The sequence below is a fragment of the Ursus arctos genome, unplaced genomic scaffold (assembly GCF_023065955.2).
Source record: "Ursus arctos isolate Adak ecotype North America unplaced genomic scaffold, UrsArc2.0 scaffold_5, whole genome shotgun sequence".
NCBI classification, from domain to species: Eukaryota; Metazoa; Chordata; class Mammalia; order Carnivora; family Ursidae; genus Ursus; species Ursus arctos.
In genome coordinates, this window is record NW_026623067.1 from 54,048,925 (window position 1) to 54,072,061 (window position 23,137).

Below are 23,137 nucleotides of genomic sequence, written 5' to 3' on the forward strand. Positions count from 1 at the left end.
GGATGGCATGTGGACCACACTGACTCTGGCAGAGTAAACCTCTGTCCCTTTACTGGGAAGGCTGAGGCCAAGATGCTCTTCTTCTTGCTGGACATTAATTAGGAAATACATAGCCTCAAGTGTAACTGAAAGATATTTTGGGTGTATGAAGAAAGCCTGCTGTAGGAAGATGGCAATGCCATGAAAAAGCAGGGCCAAAGAATTCGAAGTAAACCAGGTTCTTAACAATGGGAGCTGCTGAGTCCAAGCTGGTCTGAAGCAAAGCCTCTCAGTGGAGTTGGCAGTTACACCACTGGGCGAGCCCGTCTTTTATTGTAGCCACTGTGAATTGGGTATTTTGTTACATGAAACAGAAATCACCCTCACTATTTTAGTTTTTTGCTTAAGATAGCTATTTTTCCTTTTAAATAGTTAGACATTTTTATTTTAATGCCAAAATAGATTGACTGTGTTTCCCCCCCTAAAATATTTCGCATTTTTCTTGTATGAAGATGTCTTAATTTTAATTTACAACGTAAGTAGATTTTAACATAGGGCTTTGTTTATGAAGAGGTTAGAGGAAGCTCAAAAATGTGATTATTAAGGAATGAAAATTTATTTTAGTGACATTTGCAATAAAAGTGATAAAATATTTTCTTCTTTGAAAGATTAGTAGTTTGTGCTCTTACTCGGCTAACCTCTTAAAAGCAGGCAGCTCCTTGTTTGTTGAGCAGGGAAAGAATTACTAGGCTTGACTTCACCAATGATAAGTTAGCCTCAGTTATTGTAATTTTATCCTAAATGATTTGACAGTGATAAATAGCTGATGTGGCACGTCAGCATGAAGCTTCATATTGTTACTGCCTTTTATCATCTCTGCTCTAAATAATTGTTCACCTCTGTCGGCTTGTCGATGGAGCTGTGTGAGGATTTGGACACGTGGAACTGGAAATCCTGGCTAGTGATTTTTTCATCCTCTGTTTCTTTTCTGTCTTTTCTTCTCAGGTGTTTTCTCCTTTCTGGGGCATTGACTTTATGCAGTGTTCTCTTGATGAAATGCTGTGCCCGTCAATGGGAAGGTTCAATTCCATAGATGCTCTGGCCGACCACACCTAGGTCAATAGAGGTGTTTGTTCACATGGATGAAGGGAAGGCAGCTTGGAAGGCTGGTGTGCTAACGGCAGAAAGCTGCCTGAGACACGTGGAGGCGGTTGATGTTCATGCAGCCCTCCCCAGCTTCAGGTTCTCTTCACGTAATCAGTAGATAGGGTGGAATTTGGGTGAGGGTCACTGTCTCTGCACAAAATGAGAAACCTGTTAGACTCACCATAATTGGGATGATTGAGGGTGTCCTCGTTCTGGGTTTCCTTGGTTCTTTTGGGCATCTGTGAATTGTGGGGCAGCCACACTGGCGTTCTAGGGCCCAGAGGTGGACCATGAAACATTCTCTCGGAGTTGATGACGATGGTGAGGGGTCTTTGGAAGTTTGCCTGATTTGCTCCATTCTGCTTCATGCCCCAGTGGGAGGTGGAGGAAGCAGGAGAAACCTGTATATCTGCCCTCTGCCTGGAGTGGTCTACCCCCTTCGCCTTCCTCTGCTGCATGAATCTTCCTCCCCTTCTTTCTCTTCCTGCTTCCCTCCCCATCTCTTCTCTCCCCTCACCCGCCCTTCCCTCTCTCTTGCCCTCCTCCTTCTTCCTCTGCCCCACCTCTGTTTTTTCTTCCCTTGTCCTTTTTGGTTTACTCACGTCCTGCTCTTTCTTTTCTTAGACATACTTTTGCCCAGAGCAGTAGTTTTCCACTCTGAACCTCCAAACCTGGGTAAGGTCCCCATCAGACCACATCTTAATTGTCTGTTCTCTTGTTCTCTCCACCCCAGGAATCTGTAAGCTTCATGAAGTTAAGAAAATTATCTTATTGCCTGTTAGATCCCAAATGCATGGTCTGACATGGCAAATGGTCAAGGGCTTATTGTCAAGGGCTAGGTTCCTGGTGCTCTTAACTATGTGTTTTTGAGCCATTCTGTTACAAATGTATTTGTGTGTGTGTGTGTGTGTGTGTGTTTTAAATTTTGTGTGTTTTTATAATCAGAATAGGAAGCTTGAAAAAGGAAAGAGAAAAAAAGCTATGTGTGAAATAAAGGAGACTCTCTTAAGGTCCGTTCAGTTGTTAATGGGGTCTTTGGCAAAAAGCGAATTACCTCACAGGCATGAGGCAATTATTTGTAGTGGTTACATCAGCCAGAATAAAGGTGATACATTATTCTTGTCCCTGCACATCCTCTGACTCACTGCAGAATTCCAGGTAAAGAATTTGCCTGATGTACTTTTCCTTGTTGCTGTGAATCCTCCAGGGTCCAGGTTTTGAGCTTTTCTATAAGAAAAGTGTCCCTTTTTCTGAAATAGCTAATGTCTGAGATACTGAGAATGAGAGAAGCACAGAATTTTACGTCCAAGAGAGAAACCTTAGATCTAATCTAGCTTAATTCCTTCATCTTTCAACTAAGAACACTGAGTTTCAGGAAAATAACGTGACTGAACTCAAGTTATCAAAACAGTGAATATCAAAATCAAAGCGTTTGCATTCACAGTCTGTTCACTCTGCCCTCCTATGCATAGCAAATGCTTGAGTTCTTTTGTGTGGTTATATTGAATTTTTAAATATTAACTTTTTAAATAAGAAAGTAGTGTTTGCTTAACAAAGGATCCCATTTTAGAAAGTTCATTAAGATCCTTGAATGAATCTTCTGAGTTAACGTAATTGCAAAAGCCTGTCCCATGTTGTTGCCCCCTATCATTTTCTGGACTTGGAATAAACATTTATTAACTATTTCATTTTATCTTTTAAGACTGTGAAGGCAAACAAAACTATCCTCAGGGACTAGAGGCATAAGGTACATGTGTAAAGCCAGCTAGGGGCACAATAGGGAGTGGTGGGGACTATGGCCAAACTAGAGAACATATGTCATGCTTTAAGGGGATTCAAATTCCATTTTTATTTGGAAACCCTAAACAGAACATACTGTAACCTTTGAACCTTGTTTTTGTGACTCCTTTCAAATCTAGGCCCTTAAAATATATATATATATATATATAAAATATAGCCGGATTTGCTCTTCCCTTGTCCTTTTTCGTTTACTCACGCCCTGCTTTTTCTTTTCTTGGACATAATTTTGCCCAGAGCAAAATATGCATTTTAAGCCTCTTCAAAAGCCTTGTAAAATTGCATCCCAAGGGAAAGAATCTTCTCTTGAAATGGAGAGGGTTTCTCTTGCCCATAGAGGCAGTGTCTCTCCTCAATGCATGCTGTACATTTCCCGATAGATGGTAATCTCCATCTTCTATAATTTAGAATGGTTTAAAATCATTGTAAAAACAAATGAGAGACTTCAGCTGAGAATCCATCTTGGCCCTATTTTTTCATGTATAAGAACCATAATCTTACCTACTTATCTTGCTATCTACCTATGTAAAGTCTCAGCAGAAAGGCTGGGAGTGGAGAAAAGGGATCTAATGCAGCATCGTCTTAAGTAGGGTTTAATAGAAGAGCAGGCAGGGGCAGCAGTGTAATTGATTAGGCTGCCAGGCAATTTGAACCAACCCGTTCGTTATAGATTTTTGTTAGCAAAATTTAACACTCATGGCATGAGCCAGGGGGATGCTGCAAGTCGCCTTAGATGCATTCTTTCTGTGCTGGCCATTGGTCTTAGAGGACAGTTTAATTTGTGTGAGATACTGTTGCAGCTTGCTGTCTCTTTCATTCCTTGGGAAATGACTCTTTAGAGTCACCATTTTCTTAATGTGTTAAAAACCTGTGCTACATATCTAAAACCCTTTTTGTTTTTATTAGCACCACAGATCACTGGATTATTATAGTGTGTGCGCCCCTTCTCTCTGTTGGGTCTTTGTGTTAGCAGTATCTTGGTGCAGATTTCCTTCTGCAGGTGAGCAGTAATTAATGATGGAAAAATTCTTTGTAAGAACAGTTCCTATCTATACCATTCCTTTTGACTGCTGACAGATTTGCCAAGTGGTACCTAATTTTATTGCATTGTTGATTTAGAGCCAGAGAGGTTCTGGAGGATTACCTGGTCTGATCTCCTTTTTTTTGCAGAGCACAATGAAGTTATCTGACCCTAGCTAAGCTCTTGTTATTTTAATGAATAACACATTCCATTCATAGTTCTAGTATTGGGTTCAATGTGGTGAAATATTTTGGAAATACATAATAATAACAACCTTCCGTAGTGTAATGGATGCCTACTAAATATTAGATGCTCTGCTCAACACTCTGTATTAGCCCTAATTCTCAAAATGACCTGGGTAGGCATTATTAACGCCATTTTATAGAAGAGGAAAATGAAGCGCAGACCCATTCGGCAAATTGCTGGGACATCTTGGGGCTTGTCTGTGTGGATATAAACCTGTGTTTCTTTGGCGCTGCAGTTTGTACTTATTTCCTTTACCGTGGTCTGGTCCTTCCTTACTCCAGAGTGATTTGGTGAGAGGCATTGGGCTGAGAGACACTTCGCATCTCTGATGGTCATTAATTCACACTACATTTTTTTCCCCAAAGTTAGAAACATGGCTAAATCTTTTGTGTGAAAGTATGATTGCTGCGTAGATGTGCAAAGCTCAGTTGTGTGCAGTAAGTTTACAGAAGTTGCACGGATATGTCTTGGTATTCTTCATGTGGTAGTAGAGGACACCCTAATAAAGTATAAATGGCTTTCCCTCCCTAAACAGAATTCCCATTATATTCCTGTTGGTGAGTGAGGACAGGGGCCTGTGGAAAATACGATGAGATGAACAGTACAATACTGCGACATTTGAAACTGAAAAACAAAGCTGGGTGATGTACTCTTCTTAACAGTGTCACAGAGGGTGAAGCCCTCAGCAACTCTAACAGAAGCTGGTTAATAAATCTTCAGTTCTTCTGTGATCTACACCCCCCCACCCCATTCTGGTTCCTTTGTTTCATGGTCTTACTCCAAGACTGGTGGAACATCAAGGTATCACTTCTAGTGCAAGTTAACGTCTGTGCAAGCCGTGGCTGGTTAAAGACAAGTGTAGGGATGAGAAGGTAGTAAGCATGCTTGATAAGGACTGCATAACCAGTGTGATAATTGCGGTCACACTCTGAGAGATAAACCTAGGATAAGTTTAATTTTTCTAGTCCCATGGATTGGAGAGATCTGAGGGTGCCTGTGTATGTGTAAATTCTTCACTGAAAAATCATTTCCCCTTATCTTTTCCTTTTTTATCCAAATGGTCATAGTTCTTTCAAGTATTCCCTGAGCCATTTGTGATGCAGTGGGAAAGCTGATGGGATTTTTTTAAATGAACAAATAGGACTAAAGAAATATTTTATGCATAAGCAAGAGAATGCTCCTACTTGTATCATTTTGTCCTTCTAGTTGGTGTCACGTGAAGGGGAAAGTATCTGTCACAAAAGATGAAAGCCTTACATATGTAATATTGTTAGGAAGTATTTAAATGTTTGTCCTGAGTTTGCACAGTGGTTCCTGAGTCTCATGAGAGACTAAGAGGAGAATGTAGGCTTCCAAGTAGTCAATTTGGAAAATGTGACAGAATGTTTGGACATAAAGTTTTCCAGCTCACTGCTTCACGGGCTTTTCTGCCTGTGGGAATAGTTTTTTGAATGAATGGAAGGAAAAGGCCTGATTCCTGTAAGAATTTTTGTGGAGAAGAAAATCAGAACTCTTTTCTAAATATATAACTTATGTTTTCAGCAGACGGAACAGACCCTTAGGTATATTGCACTGAGCACAAAGTGCATTAATATAGCAAAGACATTTAATTATATATTTAATGAACTGCTTACAGAGTCAGCAGAAATTAAACATTTATAACGAGTCACAGTTTAAAATAAGCTGTGAAGTTGCATAAATAGGTTTACCAGAAATTTTGCAAGCTTGCCTTTTCCAAGAAGGCAGGGACAGTATCTTTTTAAAGTTAACTTTGTGTCCACACGGTTGAGCACATAGTAAATGCTTATTTAATGAATATGGGTAGGAGCTAGAATTAGACATCAGACGTGCTCTGTCTAGACCATATCCATATCGGCAGTGACTTTTCATGGTGGTTGGAGTGTGTGTTGTTTAGCCGTAGCTGCATAACACATCTTCCCAAAATGAAGCTGCTTCAAACAAACATGACATCATAGTTTTTGTGGGCCAGGAATCCAGTGCTGCTTAGCTGGGTGATCTGTCTTATGATCTCTCACAAGACTAAAATTGAGACATTGGCTAGAGCCACAGTTACTTCCAGGCTCGACTAGAGGAGGGCCTGCTTCTGGTCACTCAGTGATTGTTGATAAGATTGAGCTCCTTGCAGGTTGCTGGAGCAAGGGTCTCCATTCCCAGCTGGGTGTTGTTGGGAGACCACCTTCTATTCCCTGTGACGTGGCCCTTGCATAGGGCAGCTCACAACATGACAACTCACTTCCCCCCTGAGTGAGCAAGGGAGAGAGCAAGAGAGGACAGTATGACAGGAGTCAAAGTATTCTGTAACCTAATCTCAGAAGCGACACCTCATCACTTCTGTCATAGTCTAGTCTGGAGGAATGAATCACTAAGCTCCACACACAGGGGGGAAAGATTTCAAAATGGTGTGAATACCAGGCACTGAGATCCCTAGGAGCCATTTTAGAGGCTGCCTACCAGCGTTGGAAAAGGGAACACGTGTGTACTGGGAGCACCTCCAAAGACAGAGGCAACAACTCCTGCTTCAGGACATGGTTATCTTTTACGTGCCTTGATATTGGCTCCTGGCACATTTACTCTGTGTGTGTGTGTGTGTGTGTGTGTATCTGTGTTCTCCCTTAGAAGATTGTAAGTTCCTTGATGACTGCAGTCTTACCTTGTTTATTTCTGCATCTGCAGTACATACGTTCTTTGGCACTTAAATATTTAAAAAAACAGTAGAACCCATGAATTGGAAAAAAGGCATTCAGAGTTGGACTAGATGGTTCTCTTTATTTGCCTTCTCCGGGAAAGCAGAGCTGGATACAAGGTTGTGAGGGCATGTAGGAGGCATGTGGAAGGAAAGCCAATCTAAGATTGCAGCCATGGGCGCTAGAAATGTCATTCCACGGGGACCTCCTAAGACACACATTGAAAGGAAACCCTCCCGGAATCTTCCATTTGAAGGACTCTTTACAGGCGGCTGGAGTATTTACCCACCACCAACTCCTGTGCCCCGTTGATTGAAGGTTGTCCCTAAGGAATTATCTCCTCCTCACTCTGGGCCCTACAGGCTACCATGGTCTTGCAGAGTGGCTGGGGCAGAATTAGAAAAATACACAGTGTGTGTGTGCCTGATACGAACACTGTTAGCCTCAGGTGAGTCTGAGTTTGCTCTGAGTCTGCAGTGCAGCTGAGACTAAAATCGGAAGGGACGTGGGACGACTCTCAGGGACACGAAGCCAGCCAGCTTTGGGGTCCGCTGCATGTACAGTGGGGCGGAGGGGGGAGCTGGTAGCAGGTAGGGTCAAAGGGTGGGAAAATGCAGGAGATCACTGTTTGACCCTTACCTGGAACTTGAAGGAAAAAATCCTTTTGTGCGGTAGTTTCTCGAAGTTCTGTGCTATTTTATGTTACTGTTTCCACTTGAACATAAGGAAAAGTAAGATACTGATCTCAGTTTTGAAGGGTTATTAATTGCCCTCACATGTGCCAGTCAATGTCAGTGTTGTCTGGAAGAAAAGATTAGAAATTCCTGTGTGTTGTCTTTATCAGGAAGACACATACTGACTGATTGCCTTTCTGATTTTAGATCTGATTTTCTTTTTATCTGATTATGAATCAAATACTGTGCATTGCACAAAGATAATCCTTATGCCCAGATTATCGTAGGTAGATCTTTTGATTGTGCTTTGTATGAAATTGGAGTGTCCTTGTTTTAAATACTGACCTAGACAAGAGTCATGGTTACATGACCAGCAACCTTGCTCTTTTTAAAAAATGGAGAAGTTTCTAAAACACTGCAAAGAATAGATAATGATATATCACTTCAATACTGGACATCTAGAATTAAGAAATGTGTACATTTTGTCCTTTTTTCAGATAGTAGTTATAATAAAAGTAATTGAACAGTATAACCAAAAAAAAAAAAAATAAATAAAACATCCATAATGTGACCAAAAACTCCTTCCCAGGCCTTTATTTCTTTACCCTCTTTCCCAAAAGTAACCCCCCATTGTAAATTTGGTGCTTGTATTTCCAGTTTTTTTTTTCCTCTATATTTTGCAACTTTTCTTCACTCTGAATTTTTTTTTTGGATGGATTTACGTTGATTCACATAGATTTAGTTCATTCATTATAAATACTAGCATTTCATCTTACGAATAGGCCAGTTTCTTCTATCCTTTCCCTTACTAAGAAACATGTCAGTTGTTTCTAAGTTTCCCATTACAAGAACGCTTCAGTGGACATCTGTATATGGATTTCTTGCTTCCTGTATGTAAAGGTGATCCAAGGGCGTGTGCAAGAAGCACAATTACTGGTTTCTGTCAGATACATATTTTCGCCTTGAATAGATACTGCTAAAACTTTTGTCTATGTGCTTGAACCAACGCACACATCTACACCAGATTGTGATTTTCTTTCATATTCACCACACCTGCTGTTTTGAGACTTTTTTGAGACTTTTGCTTTTCTCATGGGGGGAGAGTGATTATTTTGCTCTTTTTTTTTAAAGAATTACACTAAAAGAGGTTATGAATCTTTTCAGATGTCTAGTGGCCTTTTTGGGTTTCACCTTTTCTAATTTGTTAGGTCCTATCTTTTGCCCATTATTATTTTTTTATTAACACCTGTATTTTATGCATTATGAATATCTTGTTTCAGTTTGCCTCTTTCTTGAAAACTTATGACATCACTCTGCCATATAGAAGACTTCAGTTATGATGAATTCCAATTTGTTGATATTTTTTCATGAGTTTTACTTTTCATGCCTGTTTAGGAATATATGTTCCTATTCATAGATTAAAAAATATCTCCTACTTCACTTTTTCTTGCAAAATATTTTAAGTCGTGTTTTGACATTAACTTTCTCATTCATCTGATTTTTTTTAAAGTATGGGTTGTGGCGTGCATTAAATTTGTATATTTTTTCAGGTGGAAAGTGAGTTTTTACTGTATCATTTACTGAATTAGTGTATCTTTTCTTTGTTTGGTACTCTGTCTCTATTTTTGCTACATTCCCATCTGTGCAAGGGTCTGTTTTTGGGTTCTGTAGGTGCCCCAATCTGTTTGTTTATTCTTTAATGAACACCACATGATTCAATTAGTACAGTTTTAAAATAAAGCTTGACTTCTGCAGGGTAAATCCTTTATTTTTGTGCTTCTTTTATTCAGAATGGATTTGGATATTTTTGACTATTTAGGCTTTGAAGTGAATTTTAGAAACAATTTGTCTAATTCCACAAGAACAGATCAACTTGGAATTTTGATTAGAATTCCAATGGTTCTTCATATTAATTCGAATATATATGAGTCTTCCCATCTTTATGTGACTTACGTCTCCATTAGTACTGGTACTCATTTGTACCCATTAAGTTGTTTCTACAGTTTTCACTGTATAGCTCTTGTTTATCTTTTTGTTTTGTTTTACAATGTTTTCTGGACATTTATTCTACTGGTAAGTAACATTTTATTAATTTAAGGGGTACTACATAATGATTTGATATGTTCATGTTGTGAAATGATCACCACAAGTTTACTTAACATCCATTACCTCACATAGTTCCTTTTCTTTCTTTCTTTCTTTCTTTCTTTCTTTCTTTCTTTCTTTCTTTCTTTCTTTCTTTCGTGATGAGAACTTGTAAGATATAATCTCTTAGGAACTTCCATATATGTAATATGGTCTTGTTAACAGTAGTCTCTATGCTGTACCTTACATCCCCAGAACTTATTTATCTTCTAACTGGAAATTTGTACCTTCTGGCCACCTTCGCCCATTTTGACCACCCCCTCACCCCTTACCTCTGGCAACTACCAAACTGTTGCTGTATCTATGAGTTTGCTTGCTTGCTTGCTTGTTTGTTTTGGATTCCATATACAAGTATATTACACAATATTTGTCTTTATGTCTGATTTATTTCACCTAGCCTAATGCCCTCAAGGTCCATCCATGTTGTAGGAAATGGCAGGATTTCCCTTTTTATGGCTTAGTAATATTCCATTCCACTTTTTTTTTTTTTTTTTTTTTTGGTCCATTCATCTGTCACTGGACTCTTGGATAGTTTCCATGTTTTGGCTATTATAAATAATACTCAGTGAACATGGGAGTGCATATCCTCTGTGAGTTAGTGATTTTGTTTTCTGTGGATATATCCCCAGAAATGGAATTGCTGGGTCATAAAGTAGTTCCATTTTTAATTTTGGGAGGAAGTTCCATACTGTTTTCCATAGTGGCTGCATCTTTTTTGTACTTTCGAATTGTCATTTCATTTTTATATTGTTTGCGAAGGAAATATTGTTAGTACTGTTGGTGTTCCCACAAACAGTGTGTACAGGGAGTCCCTTTTGTCTACATTCTTGCCAACACTTCTCTTATATTGTACCCATTAAGTTGGGTACATACTTTCTAACAAGTATGACATAATATCTCATTGTGGTTTTGCATTGCATTCCCTTGATGATTAGTGATGTTGAGCATCTTTTCATTTACCTTTTGGCCACTTATATGTTATTTCATCTTTTAATAGATGTATTTCTAGATACACTATGGCTTTTATTGCTCTCATGAATTCTTTTTTGTTCCTTTTACATTTTCTATTTGGTTATTGCTGGTGCATACAAATACTGTTTATTTTGTATGTGATCTTGTATCTAAAATCTCTTTGGAGCTCCCTGAATTGTTCTGTAGAATCTCATATTTTAGTAGAAATATTCTGTCAGCTGCAATTAGAATAGCTTCCCCATTATTTGCTTCATCTTTTTCTAACTGCATTAGTGGGAACTTCTAGTATGTTGTTAAATCATAGCAATGCTGTAACAAGTCCTTTTTCATGATCTTTAATCTTACCTTTTGTAATCACTGTTAGACATACATTAAAATTTCTTATTCTGCTCTCCATATTGGTAATTACCATTCTGCTCTGTGGAACTTTGGTATTCCTTAAAACTGTGCTACATTTAAGTAGCAGAATAATGGAGTTGATGTTGGTGTCATACCTTTACTTAAGACAAAGGTCAGTGGCTTCCCTGATTCTTGGTTCTCTCTGCTGCCATTTTGTCCTTCTTTCCCTCCCCTCTCCCCCAAACATGGTACCTTCCCCATAAACCCTCCTCCTCCAACAACAACAGGACCAAATTAGAGAGCTTTGTCTTGGCTAACTTTTAATTCATTGACCTCTTTAGACTACATTACAATTTTCTAAGGGGCATTTTTATGTTACCATCTATTTTTATCAAATTCAGAGATAATTAGAAAGCAGTGATACTAAGGAATGAATTAAATGTAGCCATTGGGAGCCACGTGAAGGCTAGTCACTGAGTGTGATGTCACATGAAATGAGTGATTTAAATACAAGGAGGAGAGTGTCTAATGGGGGGACAGCATGGTCTGTGAGCATCTCACACGCCCAGAGTGTGAGTAGCCTCAGTGGTCGCAGGGAGAGTACTGGGCTACCCTGCATATGGGCTCTTTCTCCTGGAAACCAGGACATTGCTGAGATTGCGGGACACATTGTTTTAAGACTGTCCTAGAATTGGACTTGTCATAGAGCAGTAAGGTTTTGGTTTTAGGAGGTTTTGTGTGTCATTTACAAAACATATCTGACTACTTGAGATCACTGAACTTAAAAAGCCAAACTGATTAATCCGTACTACTCTGGATAAGTGGTCTGATACATCTAGTTACTGATGGATTGTGACCTGTGAGAGGTTTTGAGACAATAAAATACGCGATGCTGGTATTTTGTTGTGATTGCACAAGAAGAGAGGTTCACATTTGGAGAAGTGTAGCTCGTGGTTGTAAGTGCTGGGATATCCCTTGCTCCTTCAGGAGTGCTTGAGGATAAGTATTCCCTTGGGATTAAGTGTTAAGGAGTTAAAGACAGAAATCTTACAATGTTTCTTTAAATATCTGTTTCAGCTGCATAAGATTAGCACATTTTTCTTGGCAGAGAACACCTTTTCCTTTTTTTGCTGGAGTATTCCCCCCGCCCTGCCCCCGTCCGTGGCCTTTCTTGTTTTTCTCCCCCAAACACTTCCTCTGAGGCTTCTGTCTTTCTGTCATCTGCCCTCATTCTCTGCCTCATGCTTCAGCCCTTCCCTCCTACCACTTCCCATCGTCTGACTGTAAAAAAAAAAAAAAAAAAAAAAAAAAAAAAAATCAAAACTTGTTCATGAATTGTTTAGCATGTTTCCTTCCTCTTTTGTGTTCCCATGGGTGTCTGGGACAATCAGAGTGGAAGTGCCCTCAAAGCATGGGAAAGTCAGTGTGTCACTGGGGATGGACGTTGCTTTTACAGTGCAGACAGGACACATGATGGATGGGGTCCCCAGACACAGTGCCCGGGTCTGGTGCTCGGAAAGCAGGCCAGGAAGCCATCTGCTTCTTGTCTCTCGTCACTGCTCAGTTATTTCCAAAGAGCTTAGTGAGCTCAGCATTGGCCTTATCTTAGATCACTGGAGGTAGGTATGGTCCACTACCGCTCTATGGGATTTCTTTCTGTGAGGACAGGGAATACGAGTCATCCATGGTCTCCCCAAAGCCTGGAACTCCTGGGTCTAAGCTCTCTTGCTTTGCTTACTCATAAATGTAGAAAATACTTAAAAATCCTCACATACTCTGTTACATCAAGTTTCTAGCCAGAAGTGAGCTGTGTGGATGTTAGAGGCCCTACAAAGCAGCAGTTACTGTGGCCATCACGGTACCTTGAATGGCCAGCATGTATCCTTCACTCCTGCCAGGCATGTGCTCAAGATGTCACGTCCCTTATTTCTTCTCACACCCCGTGGAGGCGGCTGTTGTTCCCATTTGACAGATGCAAACGTGTAGATGTTTTGGACCTTTTTCACTGCGATAAAGGGCCTTTCACATCTTCTCTCTGCACCTCACAGGCCAGAGCATGGCATGGAGCTACCAGTAAGGAAGCCAACATGCAATTTTTTTATATTCTCCAGATCAAATTCGATTTTGGTTACAGAGTAGAAGATGGAATTACAGCAGTGTGACCTGAAACTGAGGATGCTTCTCTTTGCACCTGCTTAAAAGTTCATGTCTTCTAAGCATCCAGAGCCTTCTTAATGAGAGGGAGTGACAAGATGACCTTTTATTCATATCCCCACTCAAGGATTTGTAGCAAGTACACTTGGGGTCGAAGACACGGTTGTCATTGTGTTATGGGTTCGCAGTGTTGTATCAGGTGTTCAGGGTTGTAATTATGACCGGGGTGGGTATGTAGGTCCTTAATCTGTGTCACATATGAATCTTTGAGATAAGCAACTGCCAGAGAGGTCAGTTGAACACCACCCTACCTAAGTCTGCAAAGCCGGACTGCTTTTCCCTTCCTGGGCCCCTGGCCCTTCTCCCCGTGCCCGCTAGAACAGATGAGACAAATCAAAACAGCTTTGAGGAGTCTGGTGCATCCCCCTGCTTAATTTAAACCCCAATCAAGTCTAATTATCAGAGCCATATTACTTGCTGGCAATAATTTGCTTTGGGTACAACTCAGAGCTATGTTGAAAATTTTATTTTGCCTTCAGAAAATTGGTTTACCTTTAAATTTTTTCCCCCAGATTTCCCTGTGGAAAATTAGTTCTCTTAATTTAGGTATCTTGTAATTTTTCTCATTAAAAAATGTGTGGCATGTGATAGCATTAGATTTTTTTTCTAAATTGAAGTGACTTAAGTGGGTTGACATATGTGCTGCTGTATAATTGTGCTGCGTTTTTGGAGCTCAAGACAGTAATTACATCCATAAACTTATTGTCTATGGTAAAATATGTTAACTGGTCCTTGACATAAAATTCATTAATTTGAATCAATATATAATGTTCTGAAATGCTCTAACAAAGGATCATTGACTGATGGGTAGAATACTGTCAGAGACCCAGACATTTCTCTATGAACAGCAGTAAATGTAAACATTTCTAAATAGCAAGTCAATACTGTGATTCCCAAAACACACATAGCACGTAGCCTACAAGAAATTTGAACTATGGCAGGAGCCCAGTAATTGAATTTACTTGTTTTTAAAACAGGGTCTCCTGTATATTTTTGAGCTGTACCATATTTAGCTCACGTTCCTAGAGGATCTTGGAATTTAAAAACTTCAGATACATTACGCCTAGTGACAGGTGTGGGTGCTGAGGTCCAGCAGGGCTAAGTGACTGGGACCAACTTCCACCACCCATTGGGGTGGGAGGAGACTGGCGCTCGGTTCTGCATTTCCCACCGGCCCCCATTGTGCCAGAGCCCCCTTCTGCAAGGAGTTTTAGGGGATTCAGTGCACACTGGCTTTTCTCCTCTCCTGAGGTTGAATCACTTTAAAAGGCAAACTGAAGTGTAGTTGGGCTGGAAGGTAATTTTGAATTCAAAGTAAGAATTTCCTCAGGAATCCAATCCCAGAATTTTCTTTTGACTTAAGACTGCAGATCTCAGAATATCACATCCATGTGAAACCTTGACAGAAGCAAACCCCCCGTCATTAGATACGTGGTGCTTTACAGATAATACCTAGTTCACCCCTTCAGTATTTCTTGGGAAGCAAGAGCCAGAGAAGAAAGGTTCCACTTGATCTCTGCTAACATCGTTTGCCTCTGCTCCCTCCAACACACAGGCATGTCCCTCGAACGTCAGTGCTCACATGGATACTGTAGGCAGTTCGGCAATGGCGATTTTTTTTTTTTTTTTTTTTTTTACAGGTAGTGTTCTTTTTTTCTAATTCCAGTATAGTTAACATACAGTGTTATATTAGTTTCAGGTGTTCAGGATAGTGATTCAACAATTGTATACATTACTGCATGCTCATCAGGGTAAGTGTGTTCTTAATCCCCTTCACCTGTTTCCCTGTCCCTCCACCCACCTCCCCTCTGGCAACCATCTGTCTGATCTCTACAGTGAGGAGTCTGTTTTTTGGTTTGTCTCTTTTTTCTTTGTTTATTTGTTTTGTAGCTTAAATTCCACCTATGAATGAGATCATTTGTCTTTCTCTGACTGAATTATTTCATTTAGCAGTATGCCCTAGATTCATCCATATTGTTGAAGATGACAAGATTTCATTCTTTTTTTATGGCTGAATAATATTCCACTGTGTGTATGTGTGTGTGTGTGTGTGTGAGAGAGAGAGAGAGAGAGAAAGAGAGAGAGGGAGGGAGACACCACATCTTTTTATGCATTTATCTGTCAATGGATACTTCGGCTGTTTCCATATTTTGGCGTTTTAAGTATTGCTGCCATAAACATAGAGGTATATGTCTTTTTATATTAGTGTTTTTGTGTTCTTTGGGTAAATACCCAGTAGTGGGATTACTGGATCATATGGTAGTTTTAACTTTTTGAGGAACCTCCATACTGTTTTCCGCAGTGGCCGCACCATTTTGCATTCCCACCAACAGTGCAGGAGGGTTCCTTTTTCTCCACATCCTCACTAACGCTTATTGTTTCTTGTGTTTCTGATTTTAGCCATTCTGACAGGTGTGGGGTGATATCTCATTGTGGTTTTGATTTGCATTGTCCTGATGATGAGTGATGTTGAGCATCTTTTCATGTGTCTCTTGGCCATCTGGATGCCTTCTTTGGAGAAATGTCTGTTCATGTCTTCTGTCCATTTTTTAATGGGGTTGTATAAGTACTTTATATACTTTGGATACTAACCTTTTGTCAGATGTTATTTAGCAAGGGCAATTTTATTTATTTTTCATTTTTTTAAAGATTTTATTTTTATTTATGAGAGAGAGAGACATAGAAAGAGTGAGCACAAACAGGGGAAGGAGCAGAGGGAGAAACAGACTCCTGCTGAGCAGGGAGCCTGGCATGGGACTCAATTCCAGTTGTATTTTTTTCTAATAAATATTAAGGTAATGATATTGAACACTATGTAAGAATATCTGTGTACTGACTATATTCATCTGTGTGGAACCAGAGGTATCCACACAACCTCAGGAGGCAGGGAGCAGCCCAGGCTCTGCAGGGGTTATCTGGAGGGCAGGGTGGGTGGTGACCACAAACCAGCATTTATGACTCTGCCCTAACAACATTTTCCCCCCACCCGAATTCACTACTCTGAGATATTAAGCAAATTGCAAAGTTGCAAATTTTACAAGCCCATAACCCAATTCTTGACCTCTGTCCCCCAAATCTGGTCTCCTTAGTGGACCTCATCTCCAACTTCCCTCATCTCCAATATTCACCCAAATGCTCTAACCAATGACATAGCATCAACCTTGCTGTCTCATTTGTAATCTCAGTTCCCATAGGCCATATACCAACACCCACAAACCCATATTTAATCCATCAGCAAATCCTATCAGTTTTCATATCATAACATAACATAACACTTAACTTTCTCACAGTTCTGGAGGCCCCAAGTCTGAGATCAAGGGGTCAGCAACGTTATTTCCTTCTGAGGACTGTGAGGGAAGGATCTGTCCCAGCCTCACTCCTTGACCTCTAGATGGCCGTCCTCTCCCTGTGTCTCTTAACTCTAGTTTTTCTCCATGCAGGTCTGCCTCTGTCTCCAAATTTCCCCTCATTATAAGGACACCAGTTACACTGGATCAGGGACCACCCTAAACAACTTGAGTACCTTTGTAAAGACCCTGTCTCAAAACAACATCACATTCTGAAATACAGGGGCTAAGGCTTCAACGTATTTGGGGGCAGACACAATTCAACACATACCACCATCCAAGTCATCCAGAATCCAGCAATACCTCATATCCCTTCTGTTATTTTTGCCGTTGGTAGGGTCTCTGCTCCTAGCGGCAGACAAAGCCACCCTGTACACCATATTCAGTATTCCTTTTCTCCAAACCCTCTAGTGTATTTCCCCTCTACTCAACCCCAAGTCCTTCTAGGGCCTGCAAAGCCCTGAGCAACCCAGCCCTGGGTACTTCTGTGGATCCTATGTTCCCTGCCACATCCCAACCCCCACTCTACTCTGGCCACATCAGTCACTGTGCTGTTTCTAGAGCTCTTCAATCACATAATCAACTCATGTTCCCTGTGATTCCCTTCACTAGAAAACACTCCTATGAGTATTGTTGCAAAGCATGCCCATTCACTGCATTCAGGAATGCTCAAATGTCCCTTCCCCTAAAAGACCACCTCCTTCCTCACTAGGCCGGAAGAGGCAAAGGGAGGGAGCTGCTTTCAAAAAGTGTAGAACAGAGCTGGGTATAGAGGGTCACCTGACAAGTGCATTTACCTTCAGAAGAGCCTTCTGCCAGCCTGGGCTAATGGCACAGGAGGGGAGCCAGAGAATGGCTTCTATCATATTCTCTATTCCCCCTCCTTGCTTCCGAAGCTCCTGCCCGCTGTGCCTTTACCCAACCTGACACCAAAGGGCATGGAGTCCTTTTATGTACGTCTGCAGAGGAGATGGGTAGTGGGGAGAGCAGGAGGGAGGGAGGGAGAGAGAGAGGAAGGAAGAGAAGAGAAGGAAAGGAAGGAGAGAGGGAGGAAGAGAGGAAGGCAGGGAAAGAGAGAAAATGGAGAGGGAGGGAGGGAAAAGAAAGAGAAGGTAAAAGGAAGAGAAGTGGAGAAAGGGAGAGAAAGGGGAGAGTGGACAGGAAGAGGAGAAAGAGAGGAAGGGGGAGAGGTACAAACTGATTTGGAGGTCAAAGAAGAGAAGCTCTAAAGTAACCGTAGGGCATTTGAGCCAAAGTTAACAGCAGCAAGCATAGGGCCTGCTTCCCTTCTCTCTTCCCTGCCTAGTCCTGACTCAGAAACAGAACTTGTTGTTCCACCTTTAAAATTGCCCTTGCTTGAGATGCCTGGGTGGCTCAGTTGGTTAATTGTCTGCCTTCAGCTCAGGTCATGATCCCAGAGTCCTGGGATCGAGTCCCCTTGGTGGGCTCCCTGATCAGTGGGGAGCCTCATTCTTCCTCTCCCCACCCCCAGCTTGTGCTCTCTCTTACTACCTCTCTCTCTCTCTCTCAAATAAATAAAATCTTTGGGAAAAAAATGTAACTGGAATGACAAAGCCAGGATTTCAAGATATTATTACTTAGGCTATCATTAAAGATTGAAATATTTCATTTTTTAAAAATATGGAGCAGTCTTTCAAAATAATTGAAAGAATAGTATACATAGTAGATGTAACAGTCGACGAAGTACAGGGATATGGGAAAAATTACTAAGTGAATGATTGAAGTTTGGGACACAACCTAAAGCATCAGGGTGTAAAGATTCCTGTCTTACACGGTCTAAGAACCACTTCCTTTCTGGGGTTTTGAACTGTAGGTCAGATCCATCTGATGTGGTAGCCAGAGCCTGGCATTTGTTTAAAAAAGAAACTAGACTAGATGAGCAGATAGCGTGCGTTGCTGGTGGTATTGTCATGTGTTGTTGAATGATGTGGAATCTATTTCTCGCTGATCATCGCAGTGACAAAAGTCAGCTATTGTGTTAGGGTTTGCTTTCACAGGTGAGGGTATCCCTTCCACTACCCCTTTTTGGTGACTCTTAACTTGAGCCAAATGTTCGAAAGAAAAAAAAAATGATGCACTTTCATCTTTACAAGGTTATTAATTATGGACGTTTTCATAAATTGTGGTGGGATTAGTTTCATGGGTTTTAGAATCATATACAATGTCTTCATCGAAACTGTGTTCTCCTAAACGGCGCATTTCTTGCATGTCCATTTGGGTTCTTGACCTTATTTTGATATGCTTGGTCATTGTTAAATCTCCCTAGCTTGTGAATTCTTTGAATCAATTTATGTTCAGGGACTTTCTTGACTTTGCGTGGTCCCGAATTGCTTGATAGACATGCGGGGCTCCTTTACTAGCGACTCTCTGCAGGAGCGTTGTTCTGTTTTAGTCAACTGTTTAGTAAGAGCTTCAGTTAGGGGTGAAATATATTCATCACAGACAGAAGGATGTCTCAGAGTTTGGTGAAAAATTTTATTAACTGAGAATGCATGTAATTCTTCCAGAATTAAAATGGTTTTGAATAGACTTTTAAGAAGTTATCTGGGAGCCCTGGAAACCATTGTGTTTGTTTTGTTTGATTGTTTTCTTATATTAAAATATCTAGGCTGGAAATGTTCAGTGATAGATTTTTTTTTTTTTACAATAATTAATGCCTAAATTACAGATACACTGTGTTTAAAACTTTTCTTGTGGCTCTAATTTTGAGATAGAGTACCTTCTACATGACGTAAAGAACTAGTTACTTTAATAATCTGATGCCAGCCACTAAATTCTTTGGACACCCATTATTTCATGCCTGATAAATGGCTTTCCACAAAGTATTCTTTTAAGTGTGTTTGTGTGATGCAAATTAGGCTAAAGTACTATGCTATCAGATCTGTAATGTTTAGGGAACAATAATTTCTTTAAAAAGTATGATCTGCAGTGTTAAGGGATGTTTATAATTTCTAAAATGACTTACTTACCAGGAGAAGGTTTGATGAAAGCATTTAGCATGCAGATGAAATATGTCTCATTAAGTTTCCAGATTATGCACACGTCAACACTCCCTTTGTCATTTTTTAATAGTTTATTTACATAACTGAGGGCTGCTACTTTTATTAGTGGTGGTTATCACAGCAAAAGGGTTTTGGTTAAGTTGACTTAAGCAATATAATGTGCTTCTGTTTCCACAAAACCGATGGTGAGGCTTCCACCCCTCCTTCTCCTGCCGCCCTCCCCTTGTGGTGAAGAGCCCCTATTTACATATGTAAATAAGATGCTCCATGGAGAACCCCCCTGGGCCACCCAGGTCCAATCTGTTTATTTTGCTGATGTTGATGGAATTAGCCAGGAGGTAAATGCTACCAGGAGACTGATGTCTCAGTCTGGAATGACAGATACCAGAGTCTGAAAGCTCTCATTTCTGAGGAAAAATGGCTTCTTGAGACTCAAAGTTTGGGAAAAGAAAATGAAGTCACCTATTTTATCTTTAACGTTAGACTGAATGATTGAATTCACTGTTTTTCTTGAGCATGGAAAACCATATGTACAATTTTTTTTTCATGTAAGATGTTGGTTTCCTGCATTACCGTTAATAAGAGCCCTGTTTGCTTTTTTAAAAATGTCAAGTATTTCATAATTTACTTTGTATAACTGCTTGCGCTCTAAGATGCATTGTTTATACTTCCCTGGTTGTGTCAGGGAGTCTGGCCTGTAACAAGACTGGAAAAAGGAAAGAACACACTTTTAAATGAAGATCTCCCTAAAGCGAAGAAGCAGACATGTCTAGCTTCTAATGCATTAAATTCTTCTCAAAAGTTTGTATCCAGTACCTAGCTACGTACATCTTTCCACAAAGCCTCAGTATCGAACTGATTCCAGAATATGTGAGTAACTGACCATGACTAACTTTTTTTCAGTGCTAGAATACAGTGCCACTATTCTATTGAAAATTAAGATTAGTTTAAGATATGAGTCATAGGAAGGAAAAACTTGGTGTGAGCTGTTCACAATTCCTCATTTTCACTCCATATGCAATTCATTAAAATGGCATCAATCCTCCAGGCTGTTCTTTGGTTTCTATTAAGATGTATTACTAGAATCTGTATAAATGTATTGATTATTTCATACACGTATTTGTTCAGGGCAAGCAGACCATTGTCACAGATTCATTGTCCTTGATGATAAATGAGGTAAAATGGAAACGAGATTTCAAAAACCTACCTTCCCCTCCACCCCCCTCCTTGATGATGTGCCTACTTGCTTTAAACTGGCCTTCCACAGGGGAGGGAGTTTAAGATTCAGAGTCTAGTTTTAATATCAACATCTGCCCCCTGCTGAGTTCATGGTGCAATTAGCTAATTAAAAAAAAAAAAACATTTTCACCTTGCAGTCAGAAGAAGAGCAATAAACCACAGGCCTAGGATTTAGTTAATTTGCACATTGACTGTAATTGTATATTTAACGCCAAGATTAATTTTTTGCCTCATAAGTAGAAGCCTGGCACTGTGCATTGGAACTCTTAAATCAGTTGTAATCATTTCATAGGGAGGTTAATAAGGGCGGATAGATCTCCAGATATATTAATGAGGCTATTTATTTATTTCTATCTAATGACTTTTTTTTTTTTAGGGAGAAAAAACATTAAAACCACTTTCTGATAAGCCATTAAATTTAAAGGAGAATTTTCAAATCTGGCTAAATAAATAATCTCGTGATTTAAAAAGCAAAGAGTAGGGGTGCCTGGGTGGCTCAGGCTGTTAAGAGTGGGCCTTTGGCTCAGGTCTTGATCCCAGGGTCCTGGGATTGAGTCCTGCATGGTAGGGCTCCCTGCTCAGTGGGTAGCCTGCTTCTCCCTCTCCCTCTGCCTCTCCCCCATGCCCTCTCTCTCTCTCTCTCTCTCTCTCTCCAATAATAAAATCTTTTTTTAAAAAGTAAAGCTATTTCTCCTACAAAGCTATTGACTCTTTTGAGTGGGAAGTCATAGTTTTTTGTTTGTTTTTATATTGCCAAATATTCAGTGAATTAATGAGCATCATTTTTGCTGTTAAAACTTTGGTACATTTTCTAGGTCAGCTGAGATTTAAAACTCTTTCCTTAGATTCTTTCAGAAGAGTGTAGGGAAAGAATGCATGTTGGCAGGGCAGTTACTAGGAAAAACATAATTCTGACTTGCGGTCTGCTACTTAATGACATTTCCTTTTTGAAAAGTAAGCATTATACTTTGGACACTGAAGTAGTGATTGTTGGCATTTCAAGTGGATGTGATTGATCCACGTGTTAAAAATAATAGAGCTGTTATTCTTAGAAGAAAAAGAATTTTTAAGTATTGTAATATAGATACTGCATTCTCACCTAAGTAGAAGGCCTTCTACTCTGTCTGTCAACAGAGCGGAACTAATGCTAGCACTCGTGGGAGGGGCGTTCTGCTCCATGTAGTCTCTCGCTTGGACCAGGGGCTTAAAGCCCAGGGATTTTTTGAGACCTTCTCTCTGTTGGTTTCATCTCCCCATCACTGAAGTTGATGCTCAGAGCGGATCGATCATGTTTGCTTCTTAAATTCTTGAAAGAATGGAGAAGTGGAACTCTGTACGATTTATGTGGACCCCTACTCTAAACTTGCCCTTTAAAATATAATTTCTTGGAATTTTTTTTGGTGGATGTGTTTGGCATGGAATAAACAACGGGGAAGTGTTAAGTCTTTCTGTGGGATCTGTGTGTCCTCTCTCTATATGTAAGAGCATTAATGGGCCTGGTCTAAGGAAAGAACACCCTGCTACATAGATTAAATTATTAACTTAATATTGGCGCCAGTCTCTATTGGCGCCAATAACATGTAATTGCATTCAAGGACAGAAATTTTGGTGGCTGCCAGGTACCAGGAGTTCTGCCGGGATGGTGCAGAGAGGCGGGAGATTTTTGCTGTTTTTGAGGAAGACTGTGATTCCCATGTCATTTTGGTGATATCCACATAGGTGCCAAGTCTAACTCTTAAGAGTGCCCCTTTAATGCCTTTTGTTATTTTGGGAAGATCGACTTCATGTTTAGGGAAATCGGGTTCCAGTTCTCCTTAGTATCCTTAAAATATAATTAGAGACAGTATCAGATAAGGGAAGAATGAAGATTTGATGGGAAGTGTCTGGATACTTAACTTTATTACTCACGTGCATATATAAGGCTGTTTTTAACAAAAGGACTTGAATGTGTCGTGTGCTTCTGCGGGGGAAAACATCGTGTTTGTATTATTGGATATCAGCTGAAAGAAACAAGTACTGTGCCGTTAAACGCTGTCCCTCTCCCTTTTCTGACCATTTCCCATCATTCCATGCCCCACCTTCTCCCCTTCCCATCTCTCGTTCATGCCCCATCTTCCATTCACTGTCAGGAAGGGCAGCCTCCGAAGAGCCATTTCAACTCAGCCCGACATCGGCAGAGACTAGTGGACCCAGCTGCTCCAAAAGTGAGTGTGTCCCGTCGCCCCAGGTGGCTCGCGTGCATGGTGCTGTGGTTCCTCTGTGCAGAAGGAAGTTGTGAGTTTTTATATAT

The 23,137-nt window shown here is 40.3% G+C and overlaps 1 protein-coding gene across 15 annotated transcripts in view; it reads left to right on the forward strand.

The window, feature by feature from the left end:
- MAST4 (microtubule associated serine/threonine kinase family member 4) overlaps window positions 1-23,137 on the forward strand; it is a 535,574-nt gene that overhangs the window by 224,531 nt on the left and 287,906 nt on the right. For 2 of the 15 annotated variants that reach the window (XM_044384149.3, XM_048220822.2), the window contains exon 2: window positions 22,977-23,051. The exons of 11 other annotated variants lie outside the window; for them this stretch is intronic. In XM_044384149.3, coding sequence (XP_044240084.3) covers window positions 22,977-23,051 — 75 coding nt within the window. Of the gene's footprint in view, window positions 23,052-23,137 lie in introns of all 15 variants that reach the window. 2 more of the 15 variants (XM_057307026.1, XM_057307027.1) reach the window with 1 other exon arrangement.